At 47.6% G+C, this 22,705-nt stretch overlaps 1 protein-coding gene across 1 annotated transcript in view; it reads right to left on the bottom strand.

Annotated features, from left to right (window-relative positions):
• Nucleotides 1-24: 24 nt before the first annotated feature.
• Nucleotides 25-22,705, bottom strand: part of LOC6725000 (neurogenic locus Notch protein) — a 35,585-nt gene continuing 12,904 nt past the window's right edge. Inside the window, exons 3-9 of the mRNA XM_039298055.2 lie at nucleotides 15,660-15,922; nucleotides 15,399-15,603; nucleotides 12,778-12,908; nucleotides 2,561-8,706; nucleotides 2,185-2,494; nucleotides 1,675-2,109; nucleotides 25-1,595 (exon numbers count right to left, since the gene is read on the bottom strand). Of these exons, the coding sequence (XP_039153989.1) occupies nucleotides 1,249-1,595; nucleotides 1,675-2,109; nucleotides 2,185-2,494; nucleotides 2,561-8,706; nucleotides 12,778-12,908; nucleotides 15,399-15,603; nucleotides 15,660-15,922 (7,837 nt within the window). The 3' untranslated portion in view covers nucleotides 25-1,248. The remainder of the gene's footprint in view (nucleotides 1,596-1,674; nucleotides 2,110-2,184; nucleotides 2,495-2,560; nucleotides 8,707-12,777; nucleotides 12,909-15,398; nucleotides 15,604-15,659; nucleotides 15,923-22,705) is intronic.

Here is a 22,705-nt window from a genome sequence, read left to right as displayed (position 1 = left end):
CATAATATGAAATAAACACACGGCTTTTAAAATAATTATTTAATATTTATTATTTATCTCAAAAAGGTTGCAGTTTCGTTTTGCTGTCTGGCTGTTTAAGTTAGGAAAACAAGTAATTTTACAATTTACACATTAAAAACTTACACACAAAATATAGACGAAAGAAAGCAATACCGTTTCAAATTAAAATTAGTGCAAATCGAACGAGAAAATCGCACTTGCAGTTCTCTAAGTGTGTTCTTTCTGTTGTATATTTTTTGAAAATATCTGTTCATCAACTTAGATCGTAGAGGGGCCTTATATATATAGTAAACTTGGCTGGTTACTGTCATTTCGGGGTTTTTCCTTTTCTTTTTCATCTTTCAATTAGACTTATACGTTTCCATTGGTGATTTTTGTGTAATTTTTGCAAATCCTTTTGTATTTGTATGTGTCAACTTAAATCGAACAGTTATGAGAATCTTTTTACAGTTTAGCTTAGTCAGTATGTAATAATACATAATAGTCATAATAATAATAATAAAAAAAAACTCGGTGTAAAAAAAAAGGTTCGATGCGGTGTACGGTCTAACAATTTTGTTTATATAAGCACTTCAGTTTCAAAGCCTACAGAACTACGAAATTTATGTATTCATATAGCATGTGGGCCACAATTAAGTGTAGAATTCGATAAAAACTTAGCGTAGTCTTATGGCCTAGTGATATAATGGTCGCTTACAACTACAAATGTCCCACAAACGTATAATCGATCAATCAGAATTTGCGCTAAGTTTAGTTCCTCATCTCATTATGTTGATTCTTTTGTTTTTTTGTTCTTTTTTTTACTGGAAGCTACGATGACGTTACGACAATAAAATAAAATGCGCCACAAAACGAGCTCTTAACTGGTATATCTATGAGCAGATATACATATATCTATATCAATATCTATATATATATATATATGCGATCGGCGCGCACTGTACAACAAGCATTAAAATAATTTAAGTTACTACAATTTATGACGCTTCTTCCGCTAGAATTGCGTATTTCGAACTAACAACTAAAACTTATAGACACACAAAAAAAAAAAAGTCGCGTGAAAAAATACATAATCGTAGGGATTAGAGAATTACAATATATAGCATTTTAGATCGAACGTAGCCGCGGACTCTTTAAGAGTCCCTCTGCTGTTATCCTTGGCGAACCATCCAATTATCCTGGCGCGATGTCCATCATCCGATCATCCAGATCACCTCGCGCTCACGGTCAAATGTAGATGGCCTCGGATCCCTTGTTGGCCTGATGGCCACCGGAAATGTAGAGATTATTTGCCGCCGGCGACTGGACGCCCTCGCTCCAATCGGAATTCGATCGCGGCGAGGATGAGGACCAGTGGCCAGGTGACTCCGGCGAGGGCGTCGGGTAGCTGTCCAGCGTTTGGACCAAGTGCTGCGGCGTATGGCCGCCGGAATGCTGGCTCGGAGGCGTTAGGTACTGGTAGAAGGCCTGCTGGTTGTGCTGCGACGACGGCGACAGCATGTTGGTCGACGGCGACGAGCCGGACATCGAACTTTGTATCGAGGGCGGATTCATTTGACCCGAGTGAAATGAGTCTGCAAGTTGAGATGGTAGAACGATTAGTCAGCTAGTGATAGAGCACACAAACATCTAAGGTCATGAGTGACCACCTACCCGGAGATCCACAAAATCCATTCAGGTCCAAGCCCGCTGAACCGAACTCCAGGCCTCCGAGTTGCTGCTGTTGCTGCTGCTGCTGCTGCTGTTGCTGCTGCTGATGTTGCTGCTGTTGCTGCTGCTGCTGCTGTTGCTGGGGTGATATCGTCTGCATTATTGCACTGTTCTTCGAGGATTGGGGCGGGGCGAGCATGATGCCCATGTCGCTGCCCGTCGGCGAGATGATTCCCAAGCTCACGGGCGAGTTCTGTGGCCCCTGGCCACCTGCACCACCTCCTCCTCCGCCGACCACGCCCCCTCCATTGGCACCGCCCAGCAGGCTATTCAGATTGCTGCCACCGAACTGCTTCTGCTGTGTGGCATGCCTCATCGCCTGGATGTGGGTGGGCGAGGTGGGTAGACTGGGTCGCGACTTGGCCGGCGATGGCGAGCCTGCAACGTGTGAATGGAAAGATTAATACATAAACACTAGCACCCAATTGCAATGTGTGTTGACTTGAAACTCACCCAAGTACGCGTGCGGCGAAAGCGCCAGGCTGCTCTGCACCGAATGCGGCGGCGACTGGTTCGAGTACGGCGGACTGAGTCCCTGCTCGTGGCTATTTCCGTTGCCGGCTCCAGTCAGGCCGCCCATTCCGCAGAGGCCGCCGGGCAGGACGCCGGGCCCGACTCCGTTCCGCTGGCCGTTCCCATTCATCCCGAGTCCTTGGCCGTTGAGCAGCTCCTGCTGAAATGGCGAGCCCATCGAGTAGCCGTAGTTCTCCAGCTTGATCATGTCCAGACCGTTGCCCTGCAGCGATTGCATCGACTGCGCATTCTGCAATAGATATATGAGTGTGTTTCCACTTCCAGCGTCACTGATCTCACAGCCCACTCCACTTACCTTGATGCAATCCTCATAGCTCGGCGGCTGCTTGGCGCCTGTGTTCGGATTGCCGTTCGCCAGCGGTGCGGCCATCGCGTTCGAGTACATCGAGCTGGTGTCGTACGGACTGGGCAGATTCCCGCCCATGCCCACGCCCACCGGCGATCCCTCCAGTTCGTGGGACATGGCCGCCACGGCTGCCGCTGCCGCTGCAGCTGCTTGTGCCGCTGAATTCGAGGGCGGTACACCCGGCACGCCCGACACGCCCGTCAGCTGGCCCGGATTCAGGCCATTCAGGTTGGCGGCCTTTTTTGAGGCCGCACTTGTCTTTTTTGAACTGGCCTTGCGTCGCAAGCTGCCCGTGGCGTCCAGTCCGTTGTCGGGACTGCCCTCGATCAGCTTGGCCTTCTTGGCCGCCTTCTGCTTGGCCGTCTGGCTGCTCTGCTTTCCGCTGGCGTTGCCGTTGCCATTGTTGCCGCCGTTTCCGGCGGAAATGACCGTCGGCTGTGTGATCAGCTGCGGCTGCTGCTGACCCGGCGGCGGGGATCCGATCATGGCCTGCGGCGTCATGCTCAGCATTTGCGGAGATCGCGGCACATGCTCGTCCAGCAGCCTGACGATATCGTGATGCAGTCGCTCGCTGGCCACGTCGCGCGGCAGTCGGTCCATGTGATCGGTAATCTCGCGATTGGCAAAGTTGTCCAGCAGCGCCTTGCACGCCTCGTAGCTGCCCTCGCGCGCGGCCAGGAACAGCGGTGTCTCGTCCTTGTCGTCCTGGGCGTCGCGATTGGCGTGGTGCATTAGCAGAATGTTCACCGCCTCGGTGTTGTTAACCGCCGCTGCCCAGTGGAGAGCGGTCTTGCCGGAGTTGTCCGCCGCATTGATATCCGCATCGGCGGTGATCAGATCCTCCACCATGCCCTCGATGGCCAGACGAGCTGCCAGTATCAGTGGCGTTGTGCCGTCGTGCATTCGGGCGTTGAGATTGGTAGCCCTGTTCCTAAGCAGTATCTGGAATACACCCATGGCGTCGGCGGCCACAGCAGCGTGCAGTGGTGTCCTGCCCGTGTTATCCTGGCAATTGGCATCCGCTCCGGCGTCCAGTAATCTCTTGGCGGCATCTGCTCGAGCGAAACGAGCTGCCAAATGCAGTGATGTCTCGCCCGTTTTGTCCATTGTGGCATTCAGCTCGGCTCCCTGTGCCAGTAAATCCGAAATCACCTGGGCCGTACTGTCCTCGTTGTTCTCGATGTCCTCGCCCGTGTCCAGGCCTCCGCCTCGCACGGCTGCAATCATTAGGGGTGTCAGTCCGCAAGGTCCGCGTGCATCCACGTCGTGCTTTCCGCCATCCTGGTGCGCCGGCGGCGTCATTATGGCCCGCACATCGACCACATCCAGGTGGGCCTGCGACCAGACCCTCTGATCCGCCTCCTCGTACTCGCTGACCATGGTGTGATCACTGGCGTAGCCACCATTGTTGCCCAGACCCACACCGGAAACGGGATCGCTGCGCTGGCGCTTGGGCAACGGCATATCCGATTCATCGTCGGACCAATGAGCACCCGGCTGGCCAACACCCTGCGACTGCAGGGCCACCTGCTTGTTGAGGTTCCGCATCTCTTGGCCGTGGGGATCACGTCGACGCCGCGACATAACCGCCGCCGGTGCTCGGAATCCCTCCGGGAACCAGGTGACGCCATGCGCCCGCTTCCTTTGCGTGCTCAAGACCATGCCAAAGAAGGCCAATGCAATGATGACCAGTATGATGCCGGTAATCACGTACTTCACATTCGCCGGCGGCTCGCCATTGTCCTCATCGCCGGGATTCTTAATGCCCCGCACACTGTGTATCTGGAAGTCGTTCCTCAGCTGATGTTTGGCCGCCGTGGCAGCCAGGAACTCGGCCGCCTCCACGGCGTGGGTGAAGCACTCGGTGCACTTGCGATTGTCAATCTCCAAATAGATTTGAATGCCCGTCTGGTGGACTTGTTGCGTGTACAGGATCTTGTTTTTCCTCGCAAAGTCCGTGTCCTCGATCTCCGGCACGCGCACATTGTCCTTCCAGTTGATGATGATGTCGTGGCCCAGGGCGTCCTTCTTCAGCCGCACCGTTGTGCGCAGCATGTGGCTCATATTCCTGAGGAACTGGGCCTGAATCTCGCGGAACGCCTCCACATTCATCAGCATCACCACGGACATGGCGCCCTCGGCCAGCACCGGTGACTGGGTCTTGTTCTCGCAGTCGAGGCCGTCCCAGCTGCACTCCGCATTGTTGCATCCGTAGTCGCAGAAGCCGTCGCCGTAGTGCTTCTGGCAGTAGGCGTCGAACAGGCTGTCGCAGCTCTTCAGTTTCCGCTCGCAGTCGTGACCATCGTAGTGGCAGGCGGCATTGTTGCACTCCTCGTTGCACTTGCCGTTCTTGAACTTGTTCCAGCACTCGTTGGCCGTGCAATTGGCCCACGGGTTGATGCCCAGGGAGCAATCGTTCCCATCGAAGTTGCAGGCGTACGTATTGCAATCGGAATCGCAGATGCCGTTGCCCTGCTTTTCGGTGCAGCCCCGCTTGTCGCACATGGCCCGTTGCTGCTCCAGATCAGCGGCGTAGCGATCATTTCCGGATCCCGAACCGCCATTCCATCCCGGGTAGTTGGCATCGTAGATATCGCAGCGTTTGCCCTTCCATTTGCTCGGGCAGAGGCACTCGAAGTCGCCCAGGAGGTCCTCGCAAGCAGCTCCCTGGGCACAGGGATTCGGCGAACATTCGTCCAGGGTATCGATCTCGCAGTGCTCACCCAGTGTGCCCCTCGGACAATCGCATCTGTAGCCGAATCCCTCGTCCGCGACGACACAGTTGCCCACCCGGCAGGGATTCGAATCACAGTCCTGGCCACTCAGCTCACAGTTCTTCCCGTAGAATCCATTATTGCAGATGCAGTGGTGGCCACTCTGTCGGATGTTGCAGTTGCCGCCATTCTGGCACGGGCTCTGGGCACAGAAGTCCACCTTGTGCTCGCAGTGCCGACCCATGTGTCCAGGTCGGCAGTTGCAGTGGTAGTTATTGACCAGCTGGACGCAGTCCAGGGTGCCGGCATTCGAGCAGGGATTGCTCAGGCACTCGTTGATGTCGCCCTCGCAGCGGGCACCCACGAAACCGGGTTGGCAGACGCACTCGAAGCCTCCGACGCGATCGATGCAGCTGCCGTTGTTGTGGCAGGCTCCCGGTTTGCAGTCGTCCTTGTTGATCTCGCATATGATACCCATCGTTCCCGGTGGACAGCTGCAGCTGAAGTTCATCACCCGGTCGTGGCAGGTGCCGCCATTCTGGCAGGGATTCGGGGCACAGTCATCGATGTTCAGTTCGCAGTTCTGACCCTGGAAGCCCTGGCGACACTGGCACTCGTAGGCTCCAATGAGATCTCGGCAGGTTCCTCCATTCTGGCACGGTTGCGACTGGCACTCGTCGATCTCCTTCTGGCAATAGCTACCCGCGTAGCCCTGGGAGCAGTAGCACACGTGACTATTTCCGTAATCCTTGCACGTGCCATTGTTGCACAACTGCCGGAGGCTCAGACCCTTCCGATCCGCCGCATCCTGGCAGGATATGGTCTGAACATCGCACAGCTTACCCGTCCATCCCGCCGAGCACTTGCAGCTAAACTGATGCTTCATCTGGCTACAGGTCGCCCCATTCTCGCACGGCGATTGGCCACACCAGTCCACATACTCGGAGCACTGCTTGCCCGTGAAGCCACTGGGACAATGGCAGGTGTACTCGTTGTTCTGCTCGTGGCAGGTGGCTCCGTTCAGGCAGGGATTCGAATCGCACTTGTTCAGCTTGTACTGACAATTGGCACCGGAGTACCCAGCCAGGCAGCTGCAGTTGTAGCCATTGATGCCGTCGATGCAGCTGCCACCGTTTAAGCAGGAGCTCTCCGTGCAGTCCTCGTCGTTCGTCTGGCAATTGATGCCGGAGAATCCGAGTGGACAGGTGCAGGTGTAGCTGTTCACGTACTGACTGCACGTGGCTCCATTCTGGCACGGCTGACTCAGGCACTCATTGATGTCCGTCTCGCAGTGCTTGCCATCGAAGCCATCCACGCACAGGCAGCTGTAGTCACCGATCCCGTCCAGACAGGTTCCGCCGTTCTGGCACGGAAACGAGGCGCAGTCGTCCGTATTGATGGCGCAGTCCCTGCCCTCGTAGCCCTTGGTGCAGAGGCACCTGTACGACCCGGGAACATTCAGGCAGCTAGCTCCATTCCGGCAGGGTGAGCTCAGCGAGCACTCGTCTATGTCCTCATCGCAATACCGGCCCGTGTAGCCCAGCTTGCAGGTGCAGGAGAAGTCCAGGAAGTTCGAGCTCGGCGTGCACTTGGCCTCGTTCTTGCACCGATTGCTGGCGCAGGGATCCATCTTGCTCTCGCAGTCCCTGCCCGTGAAGGGCACTTTGCAGACGCACTTGTAACCGTTGACCTTGTCGATGCAGGTGCCTCCGTTTCCGCAGGGATTGGTCACACAGTCGTCAATATTCGTTTCGCACTTCTGGCCCGTATAGCCCGGCATGCACTGGCAGCTGAAGGCGTTGAGCTTGTCGTAGCAGGTGCCTCCATGCTGGCAGGGATTGCTGCTGCACTCGTCGATGTCCAGCTCGCACCGCTTGCCCGTGTATCCCGGCGGGCAGTGGCAGATGAACTCGTTGATTCCGTCCTCGCAGCGTCCCTCGTTCACGCACGGATTCGAGGCGCACTCGTCCACGTCGCTCAGGCAGTGGGCGTCGTAGAATCCACGGGGACACTCGCACTTGTAGCCGTTCACCTGGTCTATGCAGACCCCATTGTTGGCGCACGGACTGCTGATGCACTCGTCCACGTTCTTCTCGCAGTGCTGGCCCGTGAAGCCGGGCACGCACTGGCACTTGTACGAGTTGATGCCGTCGATGCAGGTGGCTCCATTGTTGCAGGGATTGCTGTGGCACTCGTTCACGTTGACCTCGCAGTTCTTGCCACTGGTTCCCGCCTGGCACTGGCAGTAGTAGCTGCCCACGCGGTCCTGGCAGTGGCCGTCGAACTGGCAGGGATTCGATTCGCACTCGTTGATCTGCTTCTGGCATATGTAGCCCGTGTAGCCGGGGTCACAGAGGCACTTGAAGCTGTTCACGTCGTCGATGCACTTGCCCCGATGGCAGGGATTCGAGTCGCAGTCGTTGATGTTGATCTCGCAACTGGTGCCCGTGTAGCCCGGCGGACACTCGCAGCTGTAGCCCGCTATGGAGTCGTGGCAGATGCCCCGATTCCTGCACGGCTGCGACTGGCAGTCGTCTATGTTGATCTGACATCGTGCGCCCGTGAAGCCCAGGGCACAACTGCATTTAAAGCCGTTGATCTTGTCGTGGCAGGTTCCGTCGTTCAGGCAGGGATTCGACTGGCATTCGTCGATGTCGATCTCGCACTGGGTGCCCGTGAATCCTGGCATGCAGACGCACCGGAAGGTTCCCGGATCGTCCAGGCAGGATCCCTCGTTCTGGCAGGGATGCGATTCGCACTCGTTGATGTTCGTCTCGCAGCGCGGACCCGTGAAGCCCTGGGAGCAGTTGCATCTGTAGCTGCCCGGCGTGTTCACGCATATGCCGTTGTGTTCGCACGGGGATCCCTGGTCGCACTCATCTATGTCCTCCGAGCAGTCCACGCCCTTGTAGCCGGTGGCACAGGAGCAGGCGTAGGAGCCGTTTATCGGGCTCGTGTCGCAAATGGCGTCCGCGTGGCAGGGATTCGAGGTGCAGGCGTCGTCCAGGTGGCACAGCAGCCCCGTCTTGCCCTTCGTGCACTGGCAGTAGAAGCTGCCAACGCCATCGATGCACGTGGCTCCGTAGAAACAGGCCGCCTGCTTGCAGTCGTCCGTGTTGTTGCTGCAGTCCAAGCCCGCCCAGCCATTCACGCAGATGCAGCTGTACGATCCGTGGGTGTTCGTGCAGGTGGCTCCGTTCTGGCACACCGGGTGATCCCGCTGGGCGCACTCGTCCACGTCGTCCTGGCAGAATCTGCCCGTGAAGTTCGGCGGACAGCGGCAGGTGTAGTCCGAGATGCCATCGATGCAGGTTCCTCCGTTCTGGCAAAGATGTCCCAGGCAGTCGTCGTAGTTCTGCTCGCAGTTCTTGCCCTCGAAACCTTGGGTGTAAATCACAAAGTCACCATTAGTACTGAAGATCTTTCGTTTTAAAGCTATGATATCCACTTCAATTAGTTTAGAACTATCAAATTTTTAAGGGGCGGCCGAACGTGTAGGAAAATCCACTTACAAGTTTCTATTTCATTTGGGTGATCAATATTTTCATATTTAAGGTAAGTTTTCCAATAAAATAGGTAATTCCGAAAATAATTAAAGTTTTGTTAGAACATAATAGTTTTCTGGGTAAAACGGTCACACTGACGTGCATCTGTTCTACTTCCACCCCACCCCCCTCGCTGACTAAGCCCTTCTCACTCGCACCCACAGTGCAATGAAGTGCATAAACAGATTTATGGCAACATCATAAAAATACTTCAATAATAAACGTTTAAAGCAACAAAAAGTGGTTGAGAGACCAGCAGCAATAATAACAACAATGCAAACAAGGGGAAGAGCGGGCAAGCGAAGGAATCGAACAAAAGGAACGGGCCGCTTAAAGCTGTAGTTGCTCTGCAGCTGTGCTGCACATGTTGGTTTCTCAGAGAGCATGGGCGCGAAGGAGATCAAGACAAATGCGCTCTCTCTCTCCTCCGTTGCGTCTGCGCTTCGCATTTAAACGGCTGCGCGCTGGCGCTGCCTCTTTGGCTTTTTTCCCGCCAACTCCAGCCGCAATTATGAGCCCTAGAGTCAGCTACATTTTTCTTTGCTCCGCTTCGGCTACTTTTCGAACCTTTCGCTGGCAGCACTGCTGCGCATGCGGAGCGAATGGGCAAACAAAGTGTAACGTGAAAACAGACAAGGCAAGGCAAACAGCGCGCAGACGCACACACACAGCCGTCAGCGTTCGAGCAAGCAAACACACTCGCACACCCGCGGGCAGCATAAAAGAAAGTTTGCTGTTTGCAAACAGTTGTAATATAAATTTAAGCGGCATTTTAGTTCAAATTCAGTTAACATTGTATTCTATTCGATATGTTTGCATTGTAAAATTTTAAGGTACACTACTTTTGTGCCCGCTGCTGTGGCAGCATATATGCGGCCACTCACAAATACACAGCAACGTCATGTCTTTCGTTGTTCTTTCCCACGGTCTCATATCTTGCCCCAAGCCTCTGCCGCAGTCGACGGCTGCGTCGCTGCCGCGGTCAAATGCGCGCCAAGCCATCTGCCCTCTCGCTCGCACTGCCGCCCTCCCTCTCGCACAACAATGGAAAAATGCCGTTTATGCTTCATTTTTTCGCTCTCTTCTTGCTCTCTCGATCGAGTTTTTGGACTTCGTTCATTGCGCCTTATTTTTCTTGGTGTATGTGTGTGTTGGAGGAATTAAATCGCATTTTATGTGCCTGCAGTGGTATTTTTTTTTTATATTTTTTAGAAAGATCGCTCTCTCGCTCTCGCCCACGAGATTTGTTTCTTTTAATGGATTTTCTTGCTTGGTCGGTTTTTTTTGTCCATGCCACAAAAGAAGGGCTTCAAATACATAAGCACACACACACAGGCTTATGCATGCGTGTGCGGCATTTATTATTATTTTTATTATTTGCAATTGCAACTTGTTGCTGCATCGTAGGGGGAAAGGAAAAGGAAAACAGGAAAAAACCAAAAAAAAAAAAAAGTGATGAAAGTGACATTTTAAGTGTACCCCACACCATTAACCATTTTTCCCTACATTTAAAAATATACCCAGCAGAGAGGGATGGAGCATAACATAACAACATTACAACAACACATGTTTCATATTTGCTGCGATTTTGTTCAAGTCACCCAGTCACTTAGTGACCGCACTTTGAACTCTGAAAACTGTTTGAAAACCAATAACCCAATCGAAGTAACCTTACTTCCGCTATCGCAAAATGTTCGGTTACTTGGAAATCTTGAAAAGTTTTCAGGATTTCTTGAAGGTTTTGATTTCTACGAGGTTTTCAAATGTGGCATGTACATATATCTTAGATCCTCAAGGGTCCGATGGTCTTATCCCTCCGTTTTCTACGTCAGCTCTTTAACCTTCTGTCGCAAATTGTCACCCATTCAGGGTTTTTCTTATTGTAATTTCGTATTCATCATGTAAATTGCTCGCATTGCATTTAAGCACACATGTGTGAGTGTGTGTGTGTTTGTGTGCAATTTTCAATTAATTCATTTCAATTGATGCGAATTGCACACGACAATTTACAGGCTGCACAAACTGCAGCGAGGGGAGCAAAAACAATTTGATAAGCTTCGCTCTGTATCTTCGTCTGGCCTTTTAATTGCGACCAATCAAAAATTCTAATGAGCCAGAAAGCGCATATGAATAGTGCAAAATAGATCGGATCAGCCGGAGATCGTGTGAAAAATAGGAATCCAAGCAGGAATTGACAATATTTGTGGCGGAAAATGGACTCGTATTAATTGGTTTCGGTGGGAATGGGTATGGGAGTATCCAGGGATGGACCTTTGGAGCTCCAACCAATTATAACGCGGACTGCCTAGAAGCTTGCTTTTGATTTGAGCCAACGATCGTGTGAAAGTGTGACCAAAGTAGGAATTTGCAATATTTATTGCTCTGGGAAATGTTATAACGCCTTTTTCGCACTCTGCCTTTGTTGTTGTTTTTTAAGCTTAGGCTGTTGGCCAATGTTGAGCAATTCCAACCGAATTACAACAGCCAGTGAACAACCAAACAACGAACAACGTACAACGAAACCGACACGACACGAATCGCCCTGTGGACATCACGTTGCAATAAGAGTGCAAAAAACATAATGGGAGGGGTAAGACAGGGGGGAGGGGCAGGTCGGAGTTGCACTCATTATGCAAAATAAAGAAAAAATAAAAGCACAGCAGCGGGCGGCAACTCACTAAAATTGTTCGCTGGGAAAACAAGTTGAGGGCACCGAAAAAGTAACAAGGAAAACGTTAAAAATAATTTAACACAAACACAAAGAGGAAAAAGATTGAAGCGGCCCTTTGAAGAAAAATTAAAACTTCATAAAATGTGAGTATAAACAATTAGACTAGCTAAAAAAAAAAGTATCATCTCAAAGCGATACTATTCCGTGGGTAACCTATCGTAACTTCGATTATATAGCGAATTCTTCTGCTATTTTTGGTACCCAGCATTCTTCTTTCATTCATTTTTGAACAGTTTCATGCCCAGGCGGTTAAACATCAGAAAAGCTTATTCAAGTGAGCAAATCTCGTCGAAAATTGCGCTAATTCCGGGGGCTATCATTTCCCCGTCTTCTTGGTCCATCCACTCGCATCTCCGACCAATTCTTCTACCAATGATCTGCGGGGCGGATTGGATGCTTAAGCACAGTTACGCCCTAAGGAGGTCATGCAACACAAGCGGCCAAGGAAGCCGAAGAAGCCAAAGAAGCCCGACCGCCAGAAGAGAGGAAGCTGCAGAAGAAACAGAAGAAAGACGCGGTGATGGGGCCACGATCTTTAAATTTGTAAAGCGCCCGGAACGGCGGAATGGAACGAAATGCACTGGGAATGGGCTGCGATGTAAAAGTTGCAGTCAAAAACTGATGAATGATGCTGGGCCGGTCGAAAAAAAGGAGTCGGCAAAGGGGTTTTTAGCTGACAAACGAGTTTGCCCCTTGTGGCAGCTACTTCAGATACTTCGGCGTGGGCGACTATTCCATTCTCCCCTCCCCACTTGGCTCGTGGCCAGTCATGAGTCATGACTCACCATCATCGATAACTGGTTATCGATAGGCGCTAAGAAACGTTCTCATCGGAAAGCGGCGAAACGTTCTCCTGATTGCTGAGAACCCAAAGCCTCGGGTGGACTTTGCTCAAAGGAATAATCAACGAATATCCAAATTGCAAGCCCATCGTAACTCAGCTGTGTTGCAGATCAGGAATATGAAATCTGGTATGTGAGTAGTCCGCGACAAGAGGTTATATTATAATATAATTTGGTGCCCAATATTTTTGGTTTAAGGTGGTTAAAGGGGAATCTGTATTACCTTTGATGCCCACTGTTTGATAATAATTTAAAATCTTCTTAACTCCAATAACCTGGCTCCTACTGAAGCAGTAGATATCGAATTTAGCTTAGCTTATTAACTAGCACTCACCTTTGGGGCACTTGCACTCGTAGGACAGACCGTTGGAGCGGCAAACTCCGCCATTCTGGCAGGGCGATGGCGAGCAGGGCTTGTACTTGGTGTCGCAATCCTTTCCCGTGTAGCCCGTGGGACACAGGCACCTAGAACAGAAGCGAGAAGAGCAATTAAACGCGGGTTAACACCAATTAAGCTGCCATGCCAGGGAAACCATAAAATCTGTCCCTGGCCTCAACTTCCGTTTTGCAGTTCGAATTCAGATTCGGATCTGGATTTGTATCTCAATCCGAGGGGTTTAATGCGAGCGGGTGTGTGTGTGTGTGCTTGTATATTGCTTAGAGGAGTTTCGACCGGTTTTTCGGTTACCACAAAACAAAAAACAACAAAAAAAAACAATGATATATTATAAAAAAAAACTCCAGTGGAGTATCTCTCTCTGGGACTCTCTTTTATGGCCGGGTTTCTGTTCACTTTGATTTCGTACTGCCGCTTCTTCTTTCATTCTTATGCTGTTCGTTTTTTTGTTTTTTGTATTTTTTTTTATAATGTGATTTAAACTTAATTTGCTTGTGCCTTGTAAGCCGAACCGAAACTCCAACTGCACTGGGATTCTTGAGAAATGTTTTTCAGCCATTAAAACGGGTTTGGTTTTGTGTTTTGGCCGCCTCGGGAGCACCTTAAAAGGCCAATGGACAAGACCACGCCCCTCCCAGCGCTAATTAAGACCATTAAAGAGCATTTAATTAAATTAAACAATTAAAAGGCACCAACGAGCAGCTCTGGAAATAGCCAGCATGGCCAAAACAGAACTCTTTGGGGATCTCAATTCTTCGGAGAAACCCCGCATCTTGCTAAGTTCGCCATCTCCCCAAAAGGTTTTCGAGTAAATTACATTGGATTGAAAATTGCCGGTGCCTAACAAAGAAAACAAAACAGAAAAGCATTCCGAAAAAATTGATTTTTGATTGACATGTGAAATTCAGCAGGCCAATAGCCCAAGGGCCTCTCTCAAATTTTTTATCTTTCAAATGAAGATTGGATTTCGGTATCTTTTCTTTTTTTTGACTTGTTGTTGGGCGTGGGGCCCTTAATGAGTGAAATCTGCGCAAATTTCAATTATTGGTGCTACAAGCTATGAATCACCACATTGTTGGACTTTATTTACCAAAAAGCTAATATTTTACCTAGCATTTACTGCACTCGAAAAAATGCAGTTCACCTTTGACCAACTCTCGTGAAAAATTATTCATGCATTAAACCGCTCAATATTCAATGGTTCCATTCCAATTGCCATGAATATCGAATCACGAATACCTTAGCTATTCACTTAATTATTCGCTTGTGTTCGACAGTTTGTTTCCATTAATAAATTCCCACCAACTGACAGTTGACAAATAAAATCGCTGTCTTGCCAAAATGGAAACGAAACAGAAAACCTAAAACCTCATAAACTAAAGCATGACTAAGCTTTGGCCGCAGCTTTTAGCATAGAAACATCATAAAGTCCCCAAATCGAATATGAAATTTATGCTAATTGCCCTGCCAGCCATTCAACAGTGGCAGAAGATCATTTAGGCCCCCCATTCGCATCGCAATCTTAACGATTTATCTTGGCTTTTGTAAATTTTGAAGACACAAAGGATCCAAAATGAAGCGTATCTCAATTGAAGTGCAACTTTGGAAAAGATTCAGAGATTCAAATTCAATTACATGACGTTTTCAAGAAATTGTTTCGAGTGTATGCTAATTGCTTCGAAAACATCCGCAGTCAAACTAAACTAAAACAAACAGCAAACACATGTTCACATCGCACTTTTCTGCTCAAATGGTTTTTAGTAAAGATATATATTTAAATGCCCCCCACACACACCCCCTCCCTCCACGCACCCTTTGGATAATTTGTGTGTTTCAAATTAAGAATGCAAATGATTTCGAGCTGACACAAAACCCAAAATAAAAGAAAAATGAAACGTAAACGAAGTAATTTAATTTACGTGCCTGAACCAGTTCCCAAAAAGAGTAAAACGCCGTGTGTTTCTAGACAAAAGATCGCCGGAAATTTGAGATCTTTTGTTCGACGACTCATTTTCTATAGGTCGATCGCGTTTTGTGTGTTTTAATTAGAGTGGAAATGTTGTTGGGCCGATTGGCAATTTGTTGTTGGCCTAAACGAAAATCAATAAGCTATGCAAATCGCGCCGAAATAAAATGAGATTTTTTAAATTATTACTCTTAAATTGCCATTAATTAAAGGAAGCCAGCCAGCGGCCAAGCTTTAGATAAATATGCTAATCGTTTCGCAACGATGATTTGTTATCGATTTCGGGGACTTGCGGTTTGTGGCGGGGGCACCAAAGAAAACGCTGCAGAATCAGACGTGTTTGATCTTTTGTCGAACAGAGAAAACAATTTGCACTTGTCACCGGGAAGTTGAGTTATCACATCCGCTGACAATTCGATTTATTGACAATCGGCAATTCGATTGATAATCAACAAGGCGGATTCGAATGCGATGTCCACCGATTTGTTTTGTTCGAAAAACGATGTTTTCGATGTGTAATCGATGGGTTAAACGACAATATATCAACACAAGTTGCTCGGTTGTCAAGTTTTTTTCGAGGAGCGGTACTCACTGGTAAGATCCGTGGGTGTTGACGCATGTGCCGCCGTACTTGCAGGGATTCGACTGGCACTCCTCGATGTCGTAGGAACAGGTGTCGCCCGTGAAGCCCGGCGGACAGGAGCAGGTGAAGCTGCTGCTTCCGGCCAGGGCGGTGCAGGTGGCTCCATTCCGGCAGGGAGAACTGGCGCACAGATTCTTCGTTTCGCATCGTTCACCTGTGGACAGAGAGGGTTAGTTTCCTGGTGCTACATTCTCCTGGCAGACAATTCACCTGTGTAGCCATTGGCACACGCACACGTGTACTCCTCCAGTGTCTTCAGCTGACAGGTGCCGCCATTGAGGCAGGTCACATGGTCGCAGGCGTTCGGCACCGCGATTTCGCACAGGGACTCGTCGAAGCCCAAAGGACACTTGCAGGAGATGCCCGGGCGGCCGTTGCGAAAGGTCACCTGACAGGTGCCGCCATTCTGGCAACGCATCGAGTTGCACGGATTGCGGTGTTCACAGTAGTCGCCGACATAGTGCGAATCGCATCTGGAAAAGATACAGATAGACGCGGATTAGCGGGTTTGCCATTAAAATGGGTTGCAGCTGGCGATTTGAATGGGAGCAATGAGCCAGGCAGCAGCAGACTCATATTATATGCACTTAGAGAAAAACTGGAGAGTGGCGCCGTTGCAGGAACATCACCGTGCACCACATTCCCACTGGATTATGCTTTTTGCCGCAGTGATTTCACACATATCCATATCGTTGGCTAGTTTATCGACTTGTCGACTTAGTGGACCAAAGTCAGGAGCCAGATCTGCGCCGCCTGATAAATCCCAGCCCCAAACGACTGCAAAGTGTTAAAGCTGACAAAGTAGCCTCATTTCCGCCCGAGCTCTGCTCCTCGGACCACTTTCACAGGCTTGGACTTGGACAAGTTGGCTACTAAACCCATTGAACTGGACGCATGTGTATATTTAATTACTTTTCTAATCAAATCCCTGTTCTTTTGATATAGAAAAGCAATAAGCAATATTTTCTGGCATAAACCGAAATAAAAAATACTACAAATTGGTTGAGTAATGACCATGATGGAACAATATCTGCTCTCCTCCCATTGGAAACTCTCTTTTTACGCGACGTTGTTGCTGCTGCTCGACGACAACATTATGCCCGCTTGTTGTTACTTTTCCCTTGAGAAAACAATTTTTATGTACGGTAATTTGTGCGCGATCTTGATTGCATATTAAATTTTTTTGCCGCCGCTGCTGCTTCTTCATCGGCTGCAATGAGAAAATTACACGCATTGCTGCTGTTGCAGTTGCAGTTGCAGTGGCAACACCAACAGCAACAGCAACATGCCGAACAAGCAGCGGCAACAAGCAATGAATAATCATTAAGGCGGCTGCTGACCAACCTGAAAAGCGATGGAGGCGAGGAGAAGCTGCTGGGATGATGCTGCTTGGTCCGGCCAGCAGGCGAGGAAAAACCGCTTTTCTTTTTCGAATCACTTCTTTTTTTGCCGATGCTACAGCGGCAGCTTCCCGTTACAAGTGTGTGAAAATGCTTTAGATTTAGCATTAATTTGTAGCAATCCCCTTTGGAGGCCCTGCCTAACCTCAAAGTCTGTCGATCGCAATCGAGGACAGCTTGCAAATTTTTAAGCGAGAATTTAGAGAGTGGCTGAAAAGCATACACAGATACACTTGGAAAAATTACCAAAAATAATACCAAAAGTGAGATAATCTGAGCTTAACTTGTTCTTTTGCAGTGAAATCTTCGTATAGGTATTTAGCCGATATTAGCCCACTGATAAGACCTGGCCAAAACTGAGAAATACAATCGACGCTGGTTAGTTGGCAGAAGGCGAAGGAAAGGTGTGGGGAAGGCCCATTCAAATGAGGTGTCAGCCTTTTTTGCTGCTGCCCGAGGAGGAGGAGGGGGTGGGGTGTAAATGTTGGATGGAAAAATTAATGTAATATAAATTATACACAGGCCAAGCCGAGTTTTCAGTTCGAGCTGAAGCAGCCAAGTGGCTGCTTGCTAACTTGTTTTGAGAGGGCGAAAGAGAAGGCTGGCAGAAAACGTGACTCGCATTGGCAAATAAACCAAGGCAGCCACTGGGTGTGTTGTTGTGTGTGTGTGTTGCTGGCTTTATCTCCTGTTCCCCAATTCCAAACCCCCCATACCCCTTGCTCTGTTTCAAGCCTCCTTTGTAAAGTTGGCCAAAAAGGGAATGAGTCACCCCTTCTGTCACGTGAAGGAAGCGAACTGGAATCAAATCGAATTTTAAACGAACCAGAAATGGATTGTGAAAATATACCTTATGCGAATCTAAAAGTATTCTACTTTGTGAGCAGAAATTACTGGAAATCTATCTCCGATCGGATCGCATCATTGTATCTGCATCTCTGCATCCGTATCTCCGCTGCCAACTCAATTTGCGGTCGGCGATCGGGACAGAAATTGTTCACAATCATAACTACGGCATGAAGTGAATATGAAATATGCATAGATATACATCTATATACATAGATATTTATATTCGCTTCTCACGATCGCTCGACTGAATGGGTAACCACAGCAGCTCGTATCGAATGGATTATGGATTTCTGGGCTAGATGAGGGGCGGCGGTGGTATTGGCCATAGACTCATGGCTTGTAAGCAAATGATTTAATGTCATCGCCCGATGATCATTCATCTTTTTTCTTGTCCACCACTGTATATCGACTGTATATGGCTTCCAGAGATCGAGCGACAACTCCTCTCGACTCTGCGTTTATCTTTTCGAGCGTTTAATTTCCCTGGTGCAATTCACACGCCTCGTGCACTGCTAAAAAAAAACCTAAAAAAAACTCTAAAATATAAGCCCAAATATGATTCCAAAATTCACTAGCATTACACGATTAGTGCTTCGTTTATATCTTTCCTCTGTGAATAAAAGGTAAAAAAGTTTGTGTGTACAGTACACATACGCCAAGAAAAGCCACATTCACATTATATATATGTAATATACCTTTTCATATGTGCACATGCAGCTTTCTGCTGATCTTAGCACATTATCACAGGATCGGTGGAGTAAGTGAAGTGCGGGAATTGCCGGACAGCAAAGAAACTGCTTATCACCGCACAAATAATCCCGAGACACTCTTCAAAGATTCCAAAGTCGTTTGCTGTGTGATGCCATTTGTTTAATTAGCTGATAAGACTACACCAATTAGTTCAACTTGATCAATTTGTACGAATGGATTTGCTGTCGATGAAAGGCTCACTTTGTAAGTGTTCTTATCAAACTGGGTTTTTACTGCCAAGCTTTGATCCCATTAAATCTATTTTTTTTTTGCTTTGGGATTCCCATGATTATGGATTCCCATATCTCGGAAAACTGTATCATTTTACTATATTCATTTCTAGAGTCTTTAAAGTGCGACTTGTGCTTTCCAATCTGATTTCATGGTAGCTTCTTTTTTTGCCGCGCTTCAAACGAAAACTCGACAAAAGTACGATATGATATGATGTGAATTAATATGGAGGGATCTCAGTAGCGAGAAGAGGGCAGAATATTTCGGTACCGAGAGCACACTTCTCACATTACATTTCGGCTTTTGCTGAGCCGTGTTTTTCACGTGAAAATGTGTTCGGTTTTCCATGCGCAGGTGCAACACGCCCGATTACCCGGCCATGTACTCCTCGATTCCCGATTCTCCCTATCCCGGGGCCTTTATCTATTGCTTCCTTTCACCCAGGCATGCTATTTGCTTAGCTGTTCAAGAACAATGGGAAAAGGGAGGACAGAGTGGAAAACGAACTGAAATGAAGTGAAATGCGTGACCCCGGCGGCTCACCAACTCAAATTTTACACCCAACAAATTTTCTTTCCGTTCTGTTTCCATCCATGCACGATACCATTCCATATATCTAACTATCTATCCATCCATCCATCCATCCATTGCCAGCTGTTGTTTGTGGAGAGATTCGAGGTATGCCTCGGATCGGGTTTTGTTTGATTTCCCATTGTCCGCCGAGCAGGTAAAAATGCATTTTCTGACACTGGTCCGTCAAATGATTTCCACAGGTTCCAGTTTCCAGGTAACGAAAGATACCTGACCAAATTCCATTGCACAACGTGGTGATATCTCTTTTGGAAACTTCGTATACAGAACTCTGATTTTATTAAGCTTTTATTGGTTTAATAAAGCGGAATAAACATCTTATCGATATGGACCATAAAAACGGTTTGTAAACTTGTTTGTTTTATGCAAATGAAGTTCTATCTAAACTATCGACCATAAAAAAACGATTTTCATGCACTCAATTTAGTGTTTTTAAATGTAACTATTTGATGATATCATAAGCCCATCAAGACTCACTGAAATTTGAGTTTTGTCTGTGATGCAGTTTCTGCTGTTCTACTGAACGAAGCTCTTAAAAAAGAAAGGCTTTCCCCCAAAAAAAAAAACTTTAAAAAGCATGCAATGTGTTGTAAAGTTACCGAAAACGTAAGCCTAACCAAATTTTGATATGTGGATTGGTCGACTTGTGGATGAATGAGGTGTGTTGAAATGATTTGTCGCCGGCAGTAGAAGAAAAGCCAAAGGTATTTCCATATGTGCATAATTAAGAGCTGCAAGCCTGGGAAAATCTTTCATTTGAGTTATGAGAAGACAAAGCTCAGATTTATGTAATGCATCATTCCACATTCGAATAATTAACATTATGCCTTCTACGCTTCTTCTCTTCGCCATCAACCGACCGACCAGCCAGCCATCCATCCATCCATCCATCCATCCAACCATCATCATCAACTTGGTCTACCATCTTCAGCGTTTCGTGAGAATGCGCAACTTAATTGAGTTTCAATAAAACGTTTTAATTTGACCAAAGAGAGAGGCAACAAGACCTGGCCAAAGGAATTTTGTACGCCAACGCCTCGACTGCTAAAACAAAAATTAAATAAAAATACGAGAAAAACAGAGCATATACGAATAAATAAAAAGGGAGCAAAAGGGTCTCCTCGCGAAGAATGTAAAATGCAAGCGGAATGCACAATAAATATTCGCTACGCTTTTCGGGCAGCCAAGATCTCATGGGATGGGCTCGAGCTGCTCCTCCGTCTCCTCGTCGCGGGACCCTTGTTTCTTTCGAGCTTGTGTAACACAGAAAAGCAATCAGAGCAGGTTGCAAACAAGTTTTTAGCCGAACATCCGAAGGATGTACACCCATACACATATAAAGAGAGATATATATATATACATAACACACGTATATAATAAAAATGGCTGCCCTGGCGCAAGTTAAATGTGTCATCCCAGCAGCACAGATGAAATGTTGGCTTTCCCATTGTCATTTCCAGCACACATAGAGCATAGAGCAGCGAGCATCGAGCCCCATGGCCAATGTGCTTAATGATCAGTTAATTAAAGTAATTGCAGCCTGGAAATGCTTTTTCCCCTTTTTCACTTTTCGAGAAGAAAAGAAAAGAAATGAAAAGACAAGGCGTAAAACGAAAAGGAAAGAAAAGAAAAGAAAGAGAACAAGAACAAGGTAGAAAGCAAAGAACATTTTCAAGTGCAAAGCGTGTGAGCCAAGAGTTCAAATAAAAACGTAAATTATTCCCCTGCGGCGAACGTTTTTGGTGTGTGTGTGTGTGTGTGTGTGTGTGTGTGTGTGTGGGCATTTAGAAACACGCACACACACACATGGCATGTCTGGAAAACAAAAGACTTAGGCAACGAACTTTTCTCACTCGACGGTTAATTCACTTTCTGAAGATTAAATACGTCTGGCCATAATGTTTAATTGCGATTCAATTCAAGTTGCCAGAAATTGTTAGATCCTTTGATTAGATACCCTTTTAAATTAAAGGAAGTTTTCCAATCCAGAGCTATGTATTTCTGCGAAAAGTTTGCATTTCGAGTGTTAATTTAGTCGCTCTTCCTCATTAAATTTACTTCCACAATCAATCGAAGCTGATCTTGTTTGAGTTCTAAAACAGCACAGCGGTTTCAATGGCTGATCAGCTTGCCTTTTTTGATCGGCAAGATCTCGGCGTTCGTTGTTAACAGAGTTTTTCTAGCTTTTCCCCGACAGCCACCTCACCTCTCCCCCCCCCCACAGAGGAGACTACACATGTCAACCGATCCTGGCTGGCTCTTTCTTTAACTATCTTTGGGCAATTACATAAAAGCGCTTGGCTCTTAGCCTAAAACTGCGAGATGCCAGTTTAGTTTTTTTCTTTTTTCTTGTTTCGTTTATATATATATATATATATATATTGTTGTTGTGCAGACTCTTGGATCTCGGGATCCGTGGGTATTTTACTTTGCTCATTCGCTTTTAGCTCTTTCTTTTGGTTGCCTTGCCTTGCCTTGGTTTTGCTTTTGGTTTTGGCTTTGCGATGATCATCAAAGGCACGATCAAGCCAATGGCCATGTGTATATGTGCTGGCCCCTCTTTCTGTAAGCCATTTTTTGGTTTGTTTTTTGATTTGGCGATAAGATCGCTTTGAACTTTTGTCTTGAGCTTGAGCTATTAGAGCTGATTTTTTCGGTCTCGTGGCCCAGGCCAACTGATCCTCGGATCGTTTACGGTTGATCCATGCTGATCCATTTACCACATTTTCTTGATTTGGAATTGCTCTGGTTGGCTTTCCTCTCTGCGTCCGAGAAACCTTAGCTTTTATGTGGCTCTTACGATCGCTTTTCCGCCTGCCAGCTTGTTTGTTTAATTGACTTGATTGCCAAACGGTTTGGTTTTCGTTTTGAGTGGACCGATCGACCACGAAACACAACTATCTATCTAGCCTTTTGCTCATGTCAAATGTCATGTAGTCGGGGTCTCAATTTTGTCTCTGCCATCTCAGAACAATGAGTTTGATTTATATGGCTAAGGAGCCGCAAATGCGGAGAAAAAATCGTTTCTCGCTTGCGGTTTATGACATGTTAATGAGCAGCATCTCTTTAGGTCGAGCCACGCCCCCTCAGCATCCCCCTTTACGGCGGACATTTCTTTTGATGTATGAAACTGTTTTTTTCTGTTTTTTGTGTGTTTTTTTTTTGATGAGTCAGTTGAGCCGAACATTAAATAAAAGGCAACAATAATGGCAAATAAAACTGAGTAGACGCGCAAAACACGAGAGGAGTTTTTGGAGAAATTCGCCGATATTAACTTTTTACATGCTAATGGCTAACAAAAAGAAAAACCCTTTAAAAAGGCATAAAAGCCAACTTTCTGTTGCCATAGCTGCATATATATGTTTCCGTTCTTCCCTCTGGTGACCTAACACAGATACCAGATAAAAATAAAAATAAAATAAAAAAAAATCCAGT

Source organism: Drosophila simulans, chromosome X (assembly GCF_016746395.2).
Source record: "Drosophila simulans strain w501 chromosome X, Prin_Dsim_3.1, whole genome shotgun sequence".
NCBI classification, from domain to species: Eukaryota; Metazoa; Arthropoda; class Insecta; order Diptera; family Drosophilidae; genus Drosophila; species Drosophila simulans.
The sequence above is the reverse complement of the archived record's forward strand: the minus strand, read 5'-3'. Positions and strand labels throughout refer to the sequence as shown.